Genomic DNA, 23416 nt, shown 5'->3' with positions numbered 1-23416 from the left:
AATGTCCTCTGCTCACTTAAAAGCTTAATGTACTTGGCTTACTTACAAGCTCCTACTCAACATATCCCAGCCAACCCTGAACTAGCATGGGATTTTCTGCTCCAGCTGGATTTTGCTGAGTCTGTAGGGCCTGGTGGGATTCATCCTAGGGTACTCAAAGGGATGATGTCATTGTGAGACCTCACTCAATGGTTTTTTAATGGTCTTTGGAATCTGGAGAGGTTTCAGCTGTCTGGAAGCTGGGAAATTTCAAGAAGAGCAAGACGGAAGACCCTGGTAACTACAGGTGTGTCAGTCTCACATCAGTGCCTGGTAAAATTATGGATAGGATTGTTCTGGGAGGTAGTGAAAAACTCCTGAAGGACAATACAGTCATCATCGGTCACAGCTAGCATGGCTTAATGAGGGAAAAGTCCTGCTTGTCAAAGTTAATTTCCTTTTATGACAAGGTAACCCACCTAGTTGATCAAAGGAAGCCAGTTGATATAATCTTTTTGGATTTCAGTGAAGTTTTTTATACTGTCTCTCACAACATCCTTCTGAACAAAATGTCCATCACACAGCTGGATAAACACATCACATGATGGGTGAGCAAGTGGCTCAGGGGTCGGGCACAGGTTTACAGTGAATGGGGTGACATCAGACTGGCAACCTGTCACTAGTGGGGTTCCACAGGGCTCCATCCTCGGCCCTGTGCTCTTCAACATCTTCATAAATGACTGGGACACAGGTCTATAAGGTATACTAAGTAAATTTGCTTATTATACTAAATTGGGAGGTGCTGTTGACTCCATCAGAGAGGCCCTGCAGAGATACCTTGACAAATTAGATGGCTGGGCAGTCACCAATTGTATAAAGTTTAACATGGGTAAGTCCCAGATTCAGCACCTGGGACAGGACAACCTTGTATGTATGGACAGACTGATGAATGAGAGGCTGGAAAGGGCTCTAGAGGTCCTGGTTGATGGCAAGGTGAACATGAGTTGACAGTGTGTCCTGGCAGCCAGGAACAGGCACTGGAACAGGCTCCCCAGGAAAGTGGTCACACACTAAACCTGTAAGAGTTCAAGAAGCATTTGGACAACTCCTTCGGACACATGGTGTGATTTTTCATTTTGGCATATGCAGGGCTAGGAGTTGGACTAGATGATTCTTGTGGGTCCCTAACAGCTCAGGATGTTCTATGTTTCTGCCCTGTGACCAAGGTGCTGAGGGATTTCTTGCCTGGTAGGCAGTGCCTGTCTAGGGGGTGTCTGCTAACCTTCTGCTGGGCATTTGTACTTAACTCCCTCAGGGCATGTTATGATTCCTTGAGACTCATCATTGCGTACTTTCTCTCACCCCATTTTTTAACTTAACACTGTGATAACACAACTTTACTCTGAAGCATGCCAGTACATAGAACAAATATAATTTCCGTGCAACATTCTGAAAGCTACCTAAATGACCCATCACCTTTCAGATATCCTATCTGTGTCTGTTCCCTCAGAGGATTTAAAAAGCAGAAAGAATTTCTGAGGAAACCAGCTCAAGAAGAATTTTTTTTTTTTTAAGTTGTCTTTTATTATTGTAATTGCTAATGCAGTTACCACCTTTGAGTCCTGCAGACTGTCAAAACCATCAGGTCAGACTTCAGTTCTAGCCTGCAAGTGATGTACTGCTCTCATATCTCTGATCTAGCCAGTGCTGCAACATTAACACAGACAAGGTGAAGACATGTGACTGGCAGAGTGAAGGGTAAAGATGTAGGTTGCCTAAAAGTGTTGGTTTTTTTTTTAATGTAAAAGTACAGTTACTTAAGATGGAAAAACACTTGTGGTCCCAGACTAACACTGTCCCTTCTAATAAAATGTCTTGGTCTCTTGCTCAGCCCTGGCCAAGTGCCCGATGATCTTCATTTAAACTTTGGCCAACTAAACAGCAGCAATAAAAGATAAAACATCTACATGCAAGATAGAGCCATTTACAAGTGGATAGGCTATTTATTTGTAGATTGCTTTATTTTGGTAAACAAAACATATTTTCCAGTATGACCTACAGGACATATTTTCTACGCTGAAAACTTCTTCAATCCACAATTTGCTTTCTGAATGCCTTCAAAGGTAAGAGGCTTTGTTATTTCCTTTTTGTTTTTAGAGGACTGGACTTACGGTTTCTGTATATGTGACTGCTTGATGGACTTGAAAAGAGGATTTAGGAAGGATTTTTACATTTAACATATTGTCTTTGTTGTTATTGATATTTAAAATGAATTTTTATAAAATACAGGCTTTTTTTTTGTAAATCAGTTTTAATATATTTCAGTGTACTCTAGAAATATGTTGAATCGCTGATTTAAATGTTCTAATTTTCATTTTATCAGTATATTCTCATTAGAGTAGAATGTTGGGGAGGATGAAAGTTTGGTAAGAAAGTTTCACAGACATGTAGGCTTGGCAGAAAGATCTCTGAATGTAGAAACTGAGGATGAGGTAGAAATGGAAGCAAGTTTTGATATAGAGTAAAAGATGTTTTGCTGAAACACTGACCACTGAATAACTGAGAAGGAAAAGGTTGGAGATGAGTCGGAAGGAGATTTTTAGGAGTAGGACAAAGGTATGTGACTACAAACAAAGACATGTTTTTCACCAAGTAAATAATATTACTTATGCTCAAGAAGAGCATAAGTAAATAGAGAACATGTCTTTACCAAAAAGAGAGATATGGCAGGCAAACAAGAAATGTCGATGTAGGAAGAAAAAGAGAGGTCTGAGAATTCTCCATTGTAAGCTTAAATTGTAACTTACTTACTCTTGTGATTGGATAATAATGACTATAATATGGTGATGGTAGTAGTTATGATAGGCTATAGGCAAATGTAAAGGTATTGTGTATGGTGTTTATTGGTTGTTATGTGTTAAGATACTCTGCAAAGAAAAGTATAAAGTGCTTTGTAACTTGAACAGAAAGGGGCTTCAGGTATGCCTACAGCTGGAGCTGGCAGCTGTAGGGCTGGCTCTGGATACCCACTCCCCGAAATGCTGTAACTTCACCTATGCAATAAACAGCTTTTAAGAGAGCCGCCTGAAGTCCAGACATCCTTCGTGAAACTTTCTCCTATAGTAGAATACTGTCTTTATGAAAAATATTGCACATATTCTGTAATAGCCATGTAATGTTAATAATATATTAACATACTGAATTTCATTACTTAGCCACTGTTTCTTAGAGGAATAAGTTGTTCATACAGATGCTCCAGACCTAGGTAATATATCTGTATCCCAAAATACCCAGATCTTTGTTTATTCCTAATAAATAGAGTAACAATTCATTTAACCTTTTTTTGTTAGCTATTCAAATGACTTTTTGTTAAGAACAAAAAGGCAATCCTGGGTTATACCCATATTTCTTCTGTAATGAAACAGGTTCTACTATACATGTGAGCTAGAGTTGAGGTAGTGCTGGTTACTGTGCTTAAATTAGCTACACAGTGACTTATAGAATTGTTTTCTGTATATGTTCTCCAGCACATGCTTCCCACAAAGATGTATTTAAAGTATCTGTATTTATTTATTTGCTTCTATTAATGAAGTATTCACATACTTTTTACTTTTTACTTTCAACAGGAAGGAAAAGTTGTCTAACTGGGAGGAAAGTCACTATGAGGAAAAAATGTCTTTTCCTTTGCTTTATACTTCTGGCTATGATAACAAACCAGGTAGTACATGGGCAAAACAGAAAGAAAGGAAAGAATATTTACTCTCCCATGCCAAAAGATGAAGGTAAAACCATTTTCTTAAAGTTTCTGGTTGACCGTGTTGCAGGTATCCATGCATTTTAGCATAATTATTTAGTAATTGATAACTTTCATGTGAATATGTAAAATGTTTCTTTTGATTATCAGGGCTGGAAAATACTTTGTGACTACTTGGGCATGGATTCCAGTTTAATCAGTGATTTTCATGGACATGCATATCTCTTAACAGAAATTATAAGAAACCTGACTTTTTGTTTTAAATTGCATGTGGAAAATTTTGTATACAATATCAACTAAAATACTAAAACAATCCCATGAAGACGCTAACTTGACAGTTTGCATTAGAATTTCTGGGATTTTACAGTGAAATTTATCCTTAGAATTTTTACTGGGAAGACAGAGGAATCTTTGGGAAAATAATTTTTGCAGAGAATTATCTGAAATCTGTTGTGCAGGTGTTCCCATCATTCATAGATTTAACTTTCTTGTTCCATTACAGGTGATATGTGTCTCATTGATATAGTCTTTATCTTGGACAGTTCAGAAAGTGCCAAAAATCAGTTGTTTGATTTACAGAAGAATTTTGTTGGAAACATAACTGACAGCATTTTCGAGATGAAGCCAGTTAAGTCCCACATGTATAATGTTAAACTAGCAGGTATGCAGTTCAGCAGCACAGTCAGCATTGATCATCCCTTTACAGCCTGGAAAAATGTCCAGAATTTTAAGCAGAAAATCAATTCTCTGGGCCTTATTGGCCATGGCACTTACTCCTATTATGCAGTTTCAAATGCCACTCAGCTGTTTAAAACTGAAAGTCGTAAGAGAAGTGTAAAAGTGGCTTTTTTGATGACTGATGGTGTGGATCATCCAAACAGCCCTAATGTACAGGGTATAGCCACAACAGCCAGAAGTCTTGGAATACATTTTTTTACCATTGGCCTTTCTAAGAAAACAGTCCAAGAAGGAAAATTGCGCATGGTATCTGGTGATTCATCCTCTAAACATGTGCTATCCCTGGATGATGAGAACCTGGTAGCTGATGTAGCATTGGAACTGGTAAGTTATGCTGATGTTATTCTTGTCACGTGTCTACCCATGGCAGATTTCATTTGACTTTGGTTAGGTAAGCCCTGAAGACAGTGCAGAGGGTTTTGTGGTGCCTTCTCTGCTACAGCAGGAGTCAGGGCAGCTGGAGCTTCCTTTTCCCAGCCCCCCTCCAAGGAATTACGTGCTTGGACAATAACAGCTCAGCTGTTATTGTGTTTCCCAGCTGTGTTTCCCAGCACACAGAGTGTGTCTCTGAGCAAATGAAAACACTTCAGAAGGTAGCTTGATCTCATGCATAGTCACTGAGTCCTTCCCCTACATATTCTGCTTGTAGGGCTTTCCATGGGAAGGCCTTAGATTAGGAAGTCTTTTCATGGTCCCTGTTGTTAGCCCTGCACCTTGATACTGTCTGTTTAGCTATCCCATTACTTCTCATGTGTTTTCTGATCATTGGGTCACATGGAATAACCCTCTCTTTCTACCCAGAACCCTTTTCTCTATGAATAGTTGCACAGACTGGTTCTTACCCCTTTGAGGAAGGAATGAGGGATGAAGGTATCTCTACCATTCACTTTGGAAATTCTGTAAACTAGAGGGGAAAAATTAGTACTCTGTTAAATTAAATCATATCTATATGAAAGTAATATTTTTGTTTTATTTTATTTTCAGGAAGCCTTGCTACAGAAGCAGGTAGGGTTTTTGAGCTTTGTGTTTGATTACTGTTATTGACACTAGACTTCCCAAAGTCTGCTTCTTCTATAATGCAACAATACTTGAGGATTAATCAGCCTTCCATCTCTGGGTAAATTTTCTGACTATGGTTGCTTTTATTTTAACTTTCCTCCATTTCTTCTGTCCCTTTTCCTGAGAAATCTATGATGTTAGCTCATTAGTGAGTAGTATCAACAGTAAGACATAAAGAACTCTTCCTACAGCAGTGGAATATGTTTAATGCAAGATACGCAAGTTAATTTGTGGTCTCGTTAGAAAACAATAACAATGTCAAAATGATTCAAAATTTATATAAGGTTTCACAGTGCTGTGTACTGTGTATATGTTATCTTAAACATTTGTAATTATTACAGTAACTACAGTCACTACAGTGAGAGATTTATTTTTGTTATAAACAAAGCAAGTAACAGATTTTTGTTGCTCTATATGGAAGTTTAATGTTGATTATATGAGAAATAAATGTATTAGAACATCTTTTATTTCCTATTATTCCACTTTTATGTTCTTTAGTCTCTGGCTAGGCAAAACCAAAACTTTCACTTTAAAATTTTGAAATAATATATTTGAAAAACATACTGCTTTATCTTTCTATTAACCTTGTAGTGTGTGCAGAAGATCTGCGAGTGTGAAAAGGGAGTAAAAGGAGACAAAGGTGATTCTGTAAGTATTCATTCATTTGAATAGGCTCAAGAATTTGAATTTTAATCAAAATCAATACTGCACAGTACTTCAGTTGGTTACTATGTAAACTATGTAAAAACCAAGACATTAGCTGTGCGCATACTGCAAAAAGATTGATTTGTTGTAGCATATGAAGTTGGTAGTGAAAGGCCACTGTTAAAAGAGCTCAGAAAAAAAATCTATCCATAATCAGATAGTATCTTGAAAATGTATTTCTATTATTGGGTAATAAAACACTGTGGATAAATAAGTACATGATTTTGGAGCCCAAATGAAAAAGTTATTCTTGAATCTTGCAGTGGGGAAGGAAAGGTCCAGTAGACAAAGGTTTTCATCCAGCAGCAACTTCTATTTTTGTGAGGAGTAAAGGTTCAAAAGTTTGAAGGTAGTGGGCTGTATGAGGAAAGATCTAAAACTCTGCCTCCAACACTCTCTTTTCTCTTGTGACACTTCAGGACATGTTTCTTGGCTCTGGTAAGGAACAGAAAAGTGTGAGTTCAGATGGTGGGTGTTCTCTGATAATTTTTCTGACTTTAATATCTCCCCCAGAGACAAGCAAGGTGCATTCAGAGGTTTTTATCTTTCTCCCTAGACTCTAACCAATCAACCATACAGTTAGATTATGACACCAGGGCCTATCATTCAATCCTTGTGGATAATGTGCATTTGGATAACGTGCATCTGAACCTCTGTTTGCAATTTAAAATTTTAGATCCAAGATTTTTTAAGTTATTTTATCCAAAATTATGTTGTAACTACATATACAGATGTGTGTACACCAAACTTTCTAGTCCTCACCGTGATGATCCTCCAAAGAGTAATAATGGTGCAGTAATTTTTTCCTTAGGGCTGCTGAGTATTGACCCTTAACTGTTCTGTACTGTTTTTTTCTAAGCAGAGAAGATGAGATAGTGGTGGTTAATTGAGAAATGGGAAGGAAGAACTGTGTTTGCTTTCTTTAATGCCTTCCTGATTAGATTTTTCAGATGCTCTGTAGAAAATCTATTTATCGTTGAATATTGTTTAAAAAAAAATTGTAGATACCTGATAATACCAGAGTGGGTTTAGCTAAATGAATGTTGTGTCACGTGTACCATACTTGAATCAGTAGGGGTTTCTACCAAAGCTTATTCCAGAATGATTTTGCACTAAGATATGGTCTTAGACAAGCAGGTGAATTTTATCCTCACAATGGTAATAACATTTTCTTGCTTTGTTTCAGGGCAGTGCTGGTGGCAAAGGGGAGAAAGGTGACCCAGGACCAAAAGGAAACAAGGTAATGTGAATTTAAAAGAAATAAAGCAAATTTCTATCCAGTTATTCAAACCATAGGTATGAATATAGCAAAGGAAAAGTATGTTAAAATAAGTTCTAAATATTGAGGTTTGCTAGTTTATAGTGAGCTGCTTTTGAAGTGTGAGAGAAAAATTTAAAACTAAACTGCTATCAAGTTAACACTGCCTATCATTCCAGTTCTCCTCTGGCAGCAGAGGTGTCTGAGTATAGCTGACGGCTCTTTAAGTTCCACAGAGCTTTCTTACAGTACACAGATCCCTTGAGCAGAGTGCTTCACTCTATTGACTAAGATTTCAGTTGTCCAGTGACAATAGTTGAGTTTTCTATGTTAATGTTCAGGAAATATGTGTCCTTAATTGTGGAAGGAGGAAGTGTGAATATTAGTAAATAGTAACAGTGTTAACAGTGTTCTTGGTTTTAGTGCAATACAGATAAATGAAAGGGCAATACATATTTCAGTTGTATTCCTTTGCTTTCAATAGGGTGATGCTCAAAAAGGTGATCATGGAGAAAAAGGTGAAGAGGTATGTGACTACTACAGTGCTAACTCATACTTTGTCTTTTCACATTTTCTGAACTAAAAATGTTATTTTCATTTTTTATATGTCTACTTTATTCAATTATTTAAAGCACCTACACTAAGGCCTGGTTTACAGAAGCATGTATACTAAGAGAAACAGTCTAACCATGTGCTTAACTATACAGATGAGATGCTACTGGAAGAAGGAACTTTCAAAGCTGTGTGGTTTTGAATTGACTTGCATTAGATTTATCCCAAAGGCAGAACTGAAAATGTCATTACTAAAAACACTAGATAGTCCTTCAGTGGCTTCTAAAAACTGATAATTCTCAGAATTCTTGTTGATTCACTGGAGAAAGATTAACACTACTCCCTGTAGAAGAGTAACTCAGTTTAAAAGTCCCATTTAAATGACAGCATGTATCTACTAGGAGGCTGGCAAACTGAGTGGCATATTTACAGCTAATATATGAGTAAAAAATAGACATCTAGATTTGCAGATAATTATATGTTTAGCAATTTCAGAGAGATATTTTATTGTTGTGAATTGTTAAACTTCTGAAACATAATTCTTTACTGGGGAAGTGGGGCTTTTTCTACTTAAATTAGCAGTATGTTAAGCCTTTGCTTTCTCTTCTATGATTTTTTCCTTTTTTTCAATTTTTAAATAGGGTGCTCCTGGCTACAAGGGAGAAAAGGTAAGTTTTCTGTAGAATAGAAGTAGTCTGAAAATAAATTGTCACTTGCTGACCGTGTACATGAAAGAATGGAAAAAAGAGCTCGTCTTGTCTTTTTGTCGTGAAAGCTCCTAATGCAATCCCTAGAAGTAAATTCATAATTTATGTAAATGCTTACAGACTGGATTGCTGGAAAAAAAAAAATTAAATAAACCAACCACAGAATGTAATCTAAATATAAAAAGAAGAGTGGCAACATCCAGAAATGCAGTTTCTGGAAGGAAAAAAAAATTGGGGGTTGAATAAGACGTTAAGTGAAAAGAAAGTGAAAATGTTTACTACAAACACAATGTGGAAATGATTAGCTTTCAAAAAACTTTCCACAAGGAAGTTTAGTTTTAAGCTATTTATAACTTGGAAGGGCTAATGCTTGATCAAGAAAATTTTCAACATAGTCTCTCCAAGAAGATAAAAAAGTATACATTTCCGTAACTTGCAGGATTCTAGAGATGAAATTACAAAGTGGACCATCATAGTCAGAAATGAAACAGAGATAATTCCATTTTGACTTTTCTTGTTTTGGACACTTATCTCTCTGCATTGTTAATAAAAGCAGTGCCTCTATGAATCTTTGTATTCGTCAGTAAAATGCTTCAGTCAATTTTGTGGTAACATTTCATGAAAATGGGAACAGTGGACTCATAGGTCTACTTTTCATGTGTCTATCGATATGTTAAATCATCAGTGAAACACTGAATTCTTTCTTCATTTCATATGTACAGTCTCACAATTGTTATTCAGAAAAATCTCAGACATCACAGTAATGAAATCAGAGCACGGAAAGGATCTCTGGAGGTGGTGCAGCGAGGTGGAAAAATGCAGCAAAACTTAGTAGATATTAAATATATTATTCTCTGATGTAAGTTGGATGTTTTGCAGGCATTTTCAGAAATAATCTATCTTGAGCAGAGCAGATCATATCTTCTACAGACCATGTACAATGATACCACTTCCAGGTCCTCAGAGTCTACTAAACTTCTTATGCTACTGCTTGCAGAGTCTTTAATGCATGAAGTATAATCAAATCATCTTGTTTAGCTGTGAACCCTTTGATTTCTTATGAAGGGTGAAAGGGGAGAATGTGGACCCCCAGGAACAAAAGGAGAAATAGTAAGTATAATTTTTATTTGAACTGTTTTATCTTGATGAAGATACTAGAAAACAATGTAACATATTCATAAAAACAGCTTGAAAAGATTATTTTAGATTTGGAACACCTTATAATTCCCTGGTGGTAGAGATACATTCATAGTAGAAGTATGATTTATAGAAACTGAACCCACAGTTCACCGCATTGGGTTTTTTTTCCATTTTGCATAAGAAATGCAGATCCTTGCCTAAAACAAAAGCTGCCCTGACCAATGCCAAGCCTTGCTTACACTGGACTGAGCATTTTACAGAGACCACCCAATTTATTTCCGTAAAAGTTTGACTTCAATTTGAGTGTATAAAGTTATATTGCAATAAAAGCAGGTTCTTACCCGACGTGACCAACTGTCAGGTCTACGAGCCCCTCTGTGCATTCACACTTCTACCCTGTCCTCCTTTCTTTTTAACCTGGAGTGCAGTAATGTTGCAAGTGAATACAGATTTTTATCTGGTTTATTTGCATTCTGAGAGATGGAAGGATAATTTACTGCTAAGTGAGATAATCATGTATCTTGATTCATACAAGCAGGTTTGTATGAGTAATGCAAACCACTGATTTATAGTTAGAATTGTTAAGAACTACCAACTACATTGCACTTATCATTCTATAAAAGCACATTTCTTCAGTTTTGCCATCCATATTATGCTTACCTTTATCAAAGACCACCTTGAAAAGTTTTTGTTTTCCTGGAAGCTGCTATTTGATGATTAATTTCAGGTAGGAATTAATAAATATTCATTCCAGAAACACTTATAGCAAAGAAGAATGGGGATTATACTATAACGAAAACCTAAAGGCTGAGAATATCTTTTGGGATACTGTGGTTCAAAATGGCAGCAAGTGAATCAGAAAAGTCTGAAATATCAATGAAAAAGGAGAGAGCTGCATCTCTCAGAGGAATAAAGAAAGATCATACCTTCTTTATCCAGGCAATAAGTGAGAAATAGCATGATGTTATCTGAAATGTCTACTAAGCTAAAAGGAAGCTGTTCAGAAGCTGGCAAAGAGCATAATCAAAGCAGCCAAGGAATCTGGATATAGAAAACATATGCCGGGGCTGCCAGAAATCTGCTTGCTTCATTTCTGTTGAGGACAGTGATGAAAAAACTTTGTCTTCTGCAGGGGATCAGTCAGTTCCAGAATTCCCTCTTTCACAAATCCCGAAGATAGAACAAAGTTATGACTTTATTTTTAAAGAAAGCATTCTAGGCTAGACAAAATCAGACACAGAACACATATAGCCAAATGTATGAGAAGCAAATTCAATGTTCTGAGATCAGTCTTTAACTGGAGTGATGGATATTGAAGCATAATTGGGAGTCTGATTTGAAAATGTTGCATTTTTCCACAACCAATTTTTCATCTCACTGATCAGACTGAATCCAGTAGTTTTGGTGCTGTATATCAGAGCTTTTTCAAATGCTGTTCAGGCTTGAAATTCAGACAGTTTCTGTTTGGCTTTGAAATCAGAACTGACTCAAGTGATATGTTTGTGTGCTACCAAAAGTAGCCATCATTGCATCAGCCACTGTTTGTAGCCTTCATTCCTTGTGTAATTGGGCTGGAAATGTGCTGGAACTGAGTGGGATTATCTCTCTCTCTGGTGGCTGATGCTTGGCCTGGGAGCAAACACCAGGGAGTAGAGAATCTTTTAAAATTTCTGACTCTCAATCTCTAGGGAGGGCAATCGATGGAGTTTCTGCATAGGTATCATTGCTAAATTTGTCAAGGCTATTAGGAGTTCAAAATGTGACACATAACTTGAAAAATGCAGCAGTCTGCTAGTGCCTCTGCCTGCAGAGATGTTACTAATTAGAAGTAAGAGAAATAAAAAAACAGTAAATTTGTTCAAAACTATTTTTGCTTTAGAAATAAATTATAACTGAATATTTACTCAAGTAGTGAAATTCTGTAGAATATGCATTATGGTGACTAAACAAAAAACAATGAGGCAGAATGATTTTTGAATAATCTGCAGTAGTGGTGACTGGTAAGAACTCATTAAATGGAGAAATCACAGCTAATGGAATTAAATAGCATGGCATTTTAAATTTTTGGATGCATTTTTGATGGATTTTGTGAACTATTAGTGTGATTCTGCCAGGCTACTGAACAGCAGTTAGAGTTAGTGAGGCAAAGTTACCTGAAGTTATTCTGGTATATACACTGCAGCATTTTTATTAAGAATTCTGTATCTAATATGTTTCTAGGAACTAAATTCAAAAACTTGTAGCAAATAAAAATTTTTTAATCAAATAGCTAAGATATTAAGTAGCCATTCACTATGCTTGTTGTAGATGAAAAGTATTTTAACCAAATAATGAGGGTGAAATGTAACAGGCAATTACTGAATACAGTATGAGAGCAGCAGTGCTCTGGTGAGAGAATAAAGTCCCTAAAATGCTTGAACAGAGATTTGAGCCATTACATATACATTTCAAGTTCTTGACACTTGAAAGTAGATTGCAATTTCCTTTTAATCTGATAATTGAATCCAATTTTTCCTCAGGGTCTGCAAGGCTCTGTGGGCCCTACGGGACCTCGGGGACCTCAGGTAAGGGAACTAAAAGCTACCAAATAAAAAGGAAAGACATGTTCTGTAAGTTTCTTCTACATACAACCTGTCAATTCTGTGAAGAACAGCCATGGTATATGTGGCACCAGGACAGCAGAGTCTGCCAAATAATTTTGTCCTGCAATTCACATGGAGTAATAAGATACCCTTTCTGTCAGCACTGGTTTTTGAATATTAACAAAATTCACAAGGTATGATGCAGAAAACTCTTGTCCTTTAGAGCTTAGAATTGTGCTGTATTATACTGCACCCCATTCAGGGGAAGTAAAACCCCAAATTTATATGTGTCTTCAAAGACAGCTCATTCTTTGCTTTTACTTTTTTGTAGGGTATCAGGGGAGATCCAGGTCAGCAAGGCCCAAAAGGCATTCAAGGCAATAAGGTAAGATGTAGTTGTGTATGTGTAATTGAATATGTTATTTGTATAGGGAGAGAGGATGCAGAAACTCTGTAGAATCTTTATATTCTAGTGTCCTTTTTTGTCAGTAGTTTTTTTATTATTGGTGTTATTTGCATAGCAATAATGTCCCCACCTGCACGGTGCACCCGCATGTGATGAAGGCTTGGTGTTGTTGGCACATACAGCCACTTCTCCATCTGGGTCTCCAAGAGCATTTTGTAGGGCCACAATAGGATGCAAACAAGGGCCTCCCTAGAGCCACAGCACTTATGTCAGAATTTCAATCACCTGAATATGTGTCTTGACTTTTGCCATCACTTGGGAAGTTTTTTTTCTAGAATATTTTTGTCTATAATGCCTGTGTTTAAAGATTTTAAGTATTTCTAGATATTGGTTAAAACCTTCAGACTGAGTATTTATAACAATTTTTAATTGCTTGTGTACTGTAAAAACTTAAGACAACTTTGAAATTGGTCAAGGTGAGAGATTTTATGACAATTACTGCCTGAGTGATATTTAAAATAGATAATTTAGAGTTAATGACTACACCCTGTCAAGCAAAATCAGTTGGATAAAGTTTGTGATTAATTTGGGAAGTCTTCTGGTTTTCAAACCTTTGGGAAATTGCTTGATGTGAACACAGTTGTCTTGCCCATGGGAGAGTTATTAACATCAATGTTCGGTACAGAAAGGTCTTTCATTTATCAGTTTGATGCAACAACTTTCTATGACAGGATCATTGATAGCCTGGCTAACAATCTAAGTTATACAAGGCAAATTAATTCATACAAAGCTGCTTTGTAAAAGATGCAGTATAGAAACACTCATGTTTTGTTTCTTAGGCAACAATTTAATTAGAAAATTCACAGAAATAAATTTAGATATGGGAAATGCTTATTGTAAAAGGTTTGGAATATTGCCATCCACCATGATTTTCCTCCTCCTGACAAATGCTTTTTCATACTTCTCATTTCTTCATCTTCTCAACAAAATGCTTGATTGGGAAAGCTTCTGCAGAGTATTTCAGAAGTGGAAAAAGAAAGATGATGGGTTTGAAAGAAGCTATTCATACGTGTGGTGGAAAAATCATGAGTCTCTTAACTTCAGTGCAGCAAATGACAGTAATTTTTTTTATCTGTCATTTCACACTGAAGAGTCCATGACAGTAGGACCAGATATTTCTTTTATATACAGAACTGTATTTGTTGAATCTTTTATGTCCTCCTGTCAGTCTCTTCACATACTTTCATGTCTGTAAAATACATACATCTTTCTCTAGAATCCATCTACATGGATACAATATTTGTGGTCTTTTGTTAGGCTTTAGCTGCAGATTTTCTGTAAGAATAAGAAGCTTCCTTCTTTTATCAGCTTCCAACTCCCCAACCTGCTGTTCAAAGCCTACAGATGAGATTTTTCCATGCTCAAAACATCTATAATAAAAAAAATACTGCCAGACAACTTTAGCTAACACGCTTAGATAATTATACTTGAAGAGTATAGAAGAAGCATATGTATGTTTAAGGGTTATCTCATGTCCGTACCGAATGCCAAAGCTAACCTTTGGCATTTTGGGGCTTATTTGACATGAGTGAAAAATTTTTTAATGATCAGTAGAGATAATCAGTGGTTGTTTTCAGATTAATAAGCAGCCATTCAGCTAGTAAAGGTCAAGGCCTTTTTTGGTTCAGACACATACCAGTCCTTCCAATATTTTTTGTCCTGACCGAAGGATTATTAAATTGCTCTTTTAAGATTAGTTTTCATGACACATAACACAATATCTCTGAAAAGTGGCAGTTATTTATAATTGCCTTGGATTAAATAAATAAGTCTATTCTTAGTGCAGTTCCTTGGCCTTTCCATGCTAATACTTTCTGCTTTTTGAATTGAACTAGTGACTTCATCTTGGTGGCATTGGTATCGACGTGACATTACACAGAACACTGCTGCTGAATTTTATTCTTTGTTACTGGGCCATGTTGAGGTTTGAAAGAGTAGATTCGGTTCCTCAAAATACAAACTCCAGCTCAGCCTCAGCCTACAGATGCTTTGTGTCTCAGTAGTGAAGTTTACAGTCCACTCATGTGTCTGGCCGGCTCAGTGCATCCCACACCTCTATAATGCTGGTTACAGGTATGGATGCATCCTGTCACTTGGCAGTGCCAGGTGGCAGACACAGGTGAGGACAGTGTTGTCTGTGTGTTGTCTGGGTGCCACTGGCTCTGGCAGCCACCAGCAGGAGAGGCTTGGTGGCATTACACCTTTAACTAATTCAATTTGAATTGTCTGAAACAAGGTAGCATGGAGTCGAGAAACATTGTCCAAGAAATTACTTAAAGGAACTTTTCATCTTTACTTCTATTATTCATAGGCACTTTCTTATTCTCAAGCTGCTGGCTAGTATCTCAATGTGAAGTTTCCCTGACTGTGCAATACTTTCTTTCCTTCTAATGATACTGATTTATTGTGTTGCCAGTAGTGAGTTGAAGCTCTCTAAGTCCCACTGCCTGCGCTGAACAACTTTCCACTGACAGGAACTCAGCCAACCTGTTTCCATGTAGACGTAAACATTTAGAAGCAATCATATGGACCTGAATCACATCCTTAACCTCTTAGTCTTTCTAATGCACTTTGTAATTGGTCCTTATATTTAATAACCTCTTTAATATACAGACAAATTTCATCACTTTACTTCCACCCTCTTTTCAAGCCATGTGTGAGTATGTTGAACAACCTGTATCCTGCCCAGAAGGCAGCTCAGTGTGGCATTAACTAGAACCAGTTTTTGCCATTATGCAAATTTAAAAAAATTTTTTCTCTTATTTGCAATTCTGCAAAGTTCTAGCATCTCAAAAACATCTAAATAATCTTATTCCTGTATATATAAACCTTCTCCATAAAGAGGTTGAGGCATTTAAAATGAGACATTTGAGTTCCATTTCCAGAAAAAAACCGCATAAAAGTATGTTAATTCATATTATTATTATTGTTATTATTGTTATTATTATTATTAATCTACCTGTCTAAATATATTTCCATTTAACCAAATACTAAACTTCCGTGCCAACAATAACCTACAGCACAGTATAAAATACAATTTTTAAGCGAAAAACATTAGAGGGTAACAGGACACTTCACTCAAGCACAGATAGGAGTTGGGAACTGGCACTTTTCACTGTGTATCTCCTGTCTTCTGAACGAGACATCTTGGTCCTGTTTCCAGAGCAAGTCCTGAGCAAAGGACCAGGATTCTTCTGCTTGTTTCCTGGTTTACTGGTTTTCTATTGCCCATTGACAAGTTTCATACAAAGATGTTAAGTTTATCAAAGAAAAAAATATTTTTAAAGCCAAATTCTATGCTGTTTTTTCTATTTCACTAACTTGAAATACCAAAAGAAATACTATTCACACTGGTGCTTTATGTTTTCTTAGACATCTGCTTCACTTTAAGGCATTCTTCAGCCTCACCAGCCGTCACATATTATCTATATTGTAACATAAAATAAAAACTTGGATCAAAGTGTACCTCATTCAGCTATAAAACTTACGAAGAAAACCAATAGGAAAAAAAATGCAGTTATTTTATCACACAGAATTAATTAATTGAATTTGCAGAACACCAATTAGTAACCTTGGGTCTAAGGTAGAGACACTCAACTCTTGTCAAACTGCAGCTTATAGGAGCAAGAAACTCAGATTTTGTGTTCCTTGTCTCACTAAGAATTCAGGGGTGGCCCATGATACAATTTTCTTGGATGATTCAACAATTTCCAAAACACAGAAGATCCTACTTCACTTGGTAAAAGACTAAAAGTACAAGAAACAGAAAATTGGCAAAGAGAAAAGCCATGCCACTCTTGGTTCTGCTCTGTAAATGTAATATAGTCTGTCAGAAGCAGTCCATAAACATTATCCAGTGAGAATCCCATCTATGATTTGACTTTTTCAGTAACCTGATTTCTGTCATTTTCCTGCTTAGGTTCTACGTATCTCTTAATTCGGTTCATACAATTAAACAGCATCTGGACTGGTTACTTCATGTCTTTTGTTAGACTTACCTATTCCCACATTGTGTTGTTGTGTTCTCAATAGAAGACAGCTTTGCTCTTCAATAGCAATAAAAACAAGGAAAAATCCAACATTCTAACACAAAAGGACTTAATTCATCTTGGTTTCCTCTCCAGGAAGGAAACAGAATCATCATGATTTTTTCTGGAAAACAGAGTTCTAGGAATGAATATAGCATTTTGCAAAACTAAATTGGGGTCACCTAGTATTCTTAGTGTTGGATAAAAAGTTTATTTTAGGCATGCACATATCTGTTGATTTACTCAGACTAGCTGACATTATTTTTTCTGGGTTTAGTTTATTTTCAAATGCTTAACTGATATTTATTAGAAAAACCCCAGACCAACAATGAGGTATTCTATGCAATAGCACCAGTAAGGTTCCATAAGAGTATACTTCAGTTAATTTTTGAAAATGTGTTTGTTAGTGAGGACAATAGTAGTGACTAGTTACAAATTTCAGTGAATAATTTACAAACAGAATCATATGGTTACAGATTATAAAATTGGGGTGTGATATCAGGGTATGACCTGTGCTCCACTCCTAAAAAAGTGATGAGCAGGGAGTACTTATGGTTATCATTTCAGAATTGACATTGCGTTTATTTAAACTCTGAAACCAGCTACTAGATATAAAGTGCATGTTTCTAGAAATCACAATCTATTCATGGAAAGGCTGAGAATGAAGTTCTTAAAATCCACCACTGTAGTAAGGACCCTCTCTGATTTGATTTGTGTAATAAGATTTTCAATTAAAGGCTAAAGTTTTATGAACAGACATGTATTCAAACTTATAAGGAAAAGGTTAAGTTTGAATGTGGATATTCAAAGGTGTTATTTCTGTAAAATCATCCTGCTACAATTCTATGAAAAATCCATCATTGCATATTTTCCCAAATGCATGTCCTAGATTGAACTGCTAAGGCATCTGCTTCTTCTCTCATGACATATGAATTCTTTCCTCACTTATGTGGCAAGTTACAACTTTCCCAGGAGACTGAAAAAATCCAACTTTCCTATGAACAAGTTTAGTTCCTAGGTATCTGTTAAAATGTTTAAATCTATTTGCATTGTTGTTGCCAATGTTTAAAGATAAAATCATTACATTTGAAAGACTTTTTTTTTTTTTTTACTATAGCTGTAGACTGAAATACAGAGTGTTTGTGTTCCTTAGAGTATATATGGGCTTTCTGAAAAGGAAATAAATTATTTATATTGGCACTAACAGGAACTCATCCTAACATAATGAACAATTTGGGGGGGCAGGTGGTGGTTATTTGGGTTAGACTGTTAAGTATGTTCCAGGCTTAAAATGGTACAATTTCAATATGTTAAAACATTAAGCTCAGATCGAGTGTAATTTTCCTTCCCATTGCTCCAGACGATATTAGATGCCACCTGAAGGAAAGTCCCTATAAGGAGAGAAAAAAGAATGTGAGCAAAGCATTAAACGAAGAAAATTATTACAAAAAAGCTATTTGGAGAAGCAGACTTTTCTCTCTACATGTAGACATAATGTGATATTATTATTGCCAGAACTTTATGGTTTTCATAAATTCCACATTACCTGTAGCACCAAGACCACAGAAGATAAAACCCAGATTTGTTAATAGCCATTTGAAGGTTGAAGCATTCAGTCTTTAAAACAGACTGAATCATTTAAGTTTTCAAGTTTTGCATGTGGTCTGGTAGAAGGTTGGGTTTCTTTCTCTGTTAATATTCAGGCATCCTCTATCCATAAAAAAGTGCTCCGGAGAACAACATTTTCATACTACCCTACATGGTTTTTTTATCACAAGGGCTTCTTACACTCCCTCCCCCAGCACCTACTAGTACCATACCTACAGCAACAGCTCTTGCAAGGCACATGACACCAGTCATTGCAAGGAAAACTGTGTAATGTTTTTATCATGGTTAAAAAAGTAGAGCTTTTGGAAAAATATTAACTTCAGTAGGACTATCAGCTGCATTCAAGGCTTGGCTCTATCATGTGGGTAAACTTGCAAAGGAGTGAATTATTTGTGATTGGAAGCATCCCTCAGAGTTACTGTCCTTGGGAAATTCTGTCAGGGACTATCAGCATGAACAGGAAACACAATGTCCATTTGGATGACAGGAAAAAATTGGAGGGCACTTACCAAGCACAACAAAGGGGGTTGGCTTATTGTTTCAGCTGAGAGATGAGCCTGTATTTATCAGATATCATTTTTCAGCATGCAACAAGTTCCTACACCATTTCAGAGGTTTAGTTCTATCAGCTGAAGCCAGTGTGCTTAGTTGCATTTGCCGTGCCCAGGGCATGGTGGTGCTGTATACAGTTGAACGACTTTTTTTACCTGACAGATTTTTTTTAATATATTTTCAACTTTACGTATCTTTTGGATTCATTCTGTGGGGCATGGTCACACATCCTGGCACGACAGAAATAGCAGTCTGCCTTCTCCATGGAAGAAACAAGGACTGTGAATTGGAACAACTAATACTTAGCATGCTGCCTTGCCTGACAACAGCCTGTGCCTGTTCCTTTCTCACTCTGACACCTCTTGCAGTGGGTAGATCCATCCCTTTCCATCCTAGACTGCCTTCAGGCCCTGAAGCTGCACAGGGCTGAACCTGTTAACGTGACTTGTTGAGTGGAAAGGTACTGAAGCCAGAGTTGGTGCTGAGGTAAGGGAGCCTATGGGCTGAAAGGCAAAACTTCCTGGGCACCAGGCTGTAGGAAGTGTAGAAGATGGGTCATTTAAGGAATTGTTGTTGCTGTTGTTTGATCAGTTTCAAACAAGCACATCAGGAAAAACACAGCTATGAGGAAAACGGGTAAATTTGCAATTGGCTTTATGTCAGTAAAAATTGTCATTTGTGAATAATCTGGATACAGATGAACTGAATTGTGACTCTGGTCCAAAGGTTTCATGAAAATATTATTAGGAACCCAGAACAATAAGTTCTGCCTAGCAATACAGTTAACCTTCTAGCTGTATTTTGTATTTTGGCAATAGTTGCATGCACAGAATCCACAATAACACAATATCAATGTTGTTAATACCCTGTCAGTGTCCTGTGTGGAGATATGCTATTCTGCTGGGTAATACCAGTTTTGTCTGATTTGTCTCTGCCTTTTAGGATGTAACTTCTCCTGGTGCTGTATTAATTTATTGAATTAAAAGATGTGCTAGAAAACCTTGCATTTTGAATAAGTTTTACATTTCATAGCTACTTTCCAAATTATTACACTGTTAAGGTGGAACGAATTTGAGTCTGGGCAACAAGTTCCACATTATTCTAGATTTAAAGCTGCAGCAGTAGCACTCCAAGTGCATAGTTATCAGAAATTAAGCTTCAAGAATAATCTGTTTATTTACTTCTCCTGTATCTTTCCATTCCTGCATCTTATCTTCGTTCTTTGGCTGAAAGAAAACCTGACTGGTTTTGTGAGGAAATGTAATTTTTTACACTTCCAATGACTTCCCAAGTGCAAAATTCTCATTGAAAGAATTCGGCATATAAAATTTCTCAGTAAATAAAAGTTTAAATCCCCAAAAGATTAACACTTTCCCATAATATAAACACATTTTGACAGAAACGTTTTTAGTAACTTATTGTTAGTAACTTTATGTGGCTGTGTTGGCTTTCTTAGAAACACAGTATCCAGAAGGGAGGAAGAGAATTAGGAGCTGCAGTCAAAGATAGCAGTAGGAACAGAAGTCATGCTATGTGTGCATTTGTTGTTATGGCAAGAACCTTGAGTGCAGTGTTGCAAGCTCTGCTTCATTTCCAAATACCCATCTTTCTATCAAGGAAAGTCTGTGGAAACACCAGAATATTGGATGAAGTCAGGACCAAAGATAGGACAAAGAATAAATTTTTTTTTTTTTTTATCTTTCATGATGCATTTGAAAGAGTGGCTTTATAACATTATTATCTCTTTCAGTAACTCGTATGGCCAGGATATTGACCCTGCTTCTAATCTTAACCTATTTCTTCAAGACAGGTTTAGTTGTTTTGTTTTGTTTATTTGTTTTTTACTTAAAATGTATTCTCTAGTCCTAAATGAGGCTTTGGAAAGACACTGTCAGAATTTAGTTGAAATTCTATTCACATTAATAGTTTCTTTCCATTTTTTCTCTTTAGGGAGAACAAGGCCCTCCAGGTCCCTATGGTCCTCCAGGACTCCCTGGCATTGGAGAGCCAGGACCCAAGGTAACTCTCAGCAGTATGTTAAAGTGATGACTGTGGGCAGTCATTTTTTTGAATTAAATTTCTCACTCATTGTTTTATCAAACTCTTATCATCTAAATGTAAAACTGATTGACAGGTTTTTATATTCACATAGGATAGAGATAAAAGACCTGCTTTTCCAGCAACTGTTGAACTTTTATGATGATCCTATTGATAGAAGTCAGAAATGATGCCATTTAAATGGGGATTTGCTGTGTGAGGTAATTTTCAAGCACTAGCAAATGGTTGCATTAATGAGTAAACCACACTTGGAGACATAGGAATACATCTCAGTCACTGTGATATATGGTCAAGTGAGAGATTTTCCTTGTCATTCACTAGGGAACAGATATTCATAAAAGTTGTAAGATACTCTCGTGCAGCATTTAATACCTCCATCTCATTTTATTGCAAAAGACTGGAAGGTGGAATCCAGCCTTGGAAAAGTCATGTCTGCCTATGCTGGTCAGACAGATCCCCCTTTGGAAAACTACAAAAACATCTGCATAGGAAACATGACTCCTTAGTTTACGAGAGTTTTGTCAGAGACCTGCATCTCAGACTCAGACAAGAAGTGTAAATTGGGCAGAGCACTCTAGTTCTGGTGCTGAGTCTCTGGTGTAGCTTTATGCCATCTTTTCATAATGTTTTGGAGCCAAGTGCCGTTGTCTAATATACTTACATTTTCTTGCTTTTAGTGCTCTAATTTTTATGTTCATTGAATTCCTACATTTCTCCTGTGCAGCGGGGCAGATCCCAGAACACAGAGAGGGTTTATAAGCTCAGAAACTGGTATTTTGCCATGTAAAAGGAACAATACTGGGTCCTTCCAGAAGGGAAAATAGGTTATGGAGAAGAAATGGCACCCTCTGTCTCTTTACTGCTCTGTAGAAAGATAAAAATCCTCTGTTGCCTTATCCTCAAAGCACATAGTTTTCAGTAAAGTGAAGAAATTGTGAAGATTATGACACCTTGTAAATAGAAGATGCAGAAAGCATGCAGCTCCTAGAGTTCCCATGCAATCCCATATTCCACTGAAGCAGGCAGGCTACAATTTGAGTACCTATATAGAGGCTACAGTGAGCATCCCTCCTGCCTCAGCAATCCTGCTTTGGTACTGTAGCCAAATTCAGTCTGACTTAGCTCCCTCATGTCTGTCATCTCTTAGGCTTTGCAATTTTAAGCAGTTACCCCTGTGTCTTGAGGGCTGGAATGCAATCTAGTGCTTCAAGTATTAAGTGAAGGGTACTTACAAATGTTTCTAAAACACCATGTATGGGGGTTTTTTTCCTTTAGGAGAAGCTACACATTAGATTTCAAGCCTTTGTGGTGACACAGTTAAATCATCTATACGTAAATGTTACACTCTTCAAAAGTACCAAGTTGAATTAGGACTGAACTTTCTGATTTTCTTTTTCACAAGGGTGCTGAAGGTCGAGAAGGTACAATTGGATTGCCAGGACCTCCTGGAATTGGTGAGCCGGGAATACCTGTAAGTCAGTGATACGTGCGTTGGAAATTGAAATGCAATAGAGTCTTAGTGAGTGTAATTGATTGTCAGTAGCTATACTGGCTACTGATTCCATAAGCACCTTGTACCTAGTCTGGTGCAGCACGAGCGTGTTCAGCTATTCCAGTCCAGTTATTTCATCAGTAGTTGCATGTGGCTTGTCCAAGCAGGAGAATAAAACCACACCCAAGTCAGTTTTGGGAAAATAAAAAAATTGTATATGTATACTCCTACTCGTTTAAGTTGAGGATAATTAAAACTTGACTCCTGTGTGTAATTTGGATCACTTCAAGAAAAAGGACCCAAATTACATGCTTTTAATTATGTCTTTATGTTCTGAATTACAGAACTTTGGCAAGATCATGATTTAATGCTCTCTGGCTGCTTTTTTTCCCTGAAATTTATAAAATGTATGGTTTTCTTATGCATATGAAGCCACAAATGTAGATAGGTGTGTTCCAGTTTGGCCAGATTTCCTGTGCCAGACTATATCCCTGGAGCTGGGAAACATGGCATTTTACTAGGAATTAAATCAGTTGATGCAAACAATCAAGTGATAAGACTTTGGTGGACCTGAAGTTCAGGATTCCTGCCTGCTAAGACGGCATATAAAAGGATGCTGCCACCTGTCCTATCAGCTGTCTTGAACCAAACATGTTGTTCCGGTTTGGCCAAATTTAGAAATATATCCTCTGAGGGAAGGCACAACCACGCCTCCCCACCAGGTTCAGGAAAAAAAAA

At 36.9% G+C, this 23416-nt stretch overlaps 1 protein-coding gene across 2 annotated transcripts in view; it reads left to right on the top strand.

Annotated features, from left to right (window-relative positions):
• Window positions 1-23416, top strand: part of COL28A1 (collagen type XXVIII alpha 1 chain) — a 67868-nt gene that overhangs the window by 2996 nt on the left and 41456 nt on the right. For both annotated transcript variants that reach the window (XM_008629931.2, XM_017729318.1), the window contains exons 3-15: window positions 2029-2102; window positions 3606-3761; window positions 4236-4795; window positions 5456-5476; window positions 6122-6178; window positions 7422-7475; window positions 7978-8019; window positions 8687-8713; window positions 9818-9862; window positions 12412-12456; window positions 12806-12859; window positions 21079-21147; window positions 22589-22657. In XM_008629931.2, the coding sequence (XP_008628153.1) occupies window positions 3641-3761; window positions 4236-4795; window positions 5456-5476; window positions 6122-6178; window positions 7422-7475; window positions 7978-8019; window positions 8687-8713; window positions 9818-9862; window positions 12412-12456; window positions 12806-12859; window positions 21079-21147; window positions 22589-22657 (1164 nt within the window). In that variant the 5' untranslated portion in view covers window positions 2029-2102; window positions 3606-3640. The remainder of the gene's footprint in view (window positions 1-2028; window positions 2103-3605; window positions 3762-4235; window positions 4796-5455; window positions 5477-6121; window positions 6179-7421; window positions 7476-7977; window positions 8020-8686; window positions 8714-9817; window positions 9863-12411; window positions 12457-12805; window positions 12860-21078; window positions 21148-22588; window positions 22658-23416) is intronic.

The sequence above is a fragment of the Corvus brachyrhynchos genome, unplaced genomic scaffold (genome assembly GCF_000691975.1).
Source record: "Corvus brachyrhynchos isolate BGI_N302 unplaced genomic scaffold, ASM69197v1 scaffold142, whole genome shotgun sequence".
Taxonomy (NCBI): Eukaryota; Metazoa; Chordata; class Aves; order Passeriformes; family Corvidae; genus Corvus; species Corvus brachyrhynchos.
This window is presented reverse-complemented; position numbering and strand designations above follow the sequence as displayed.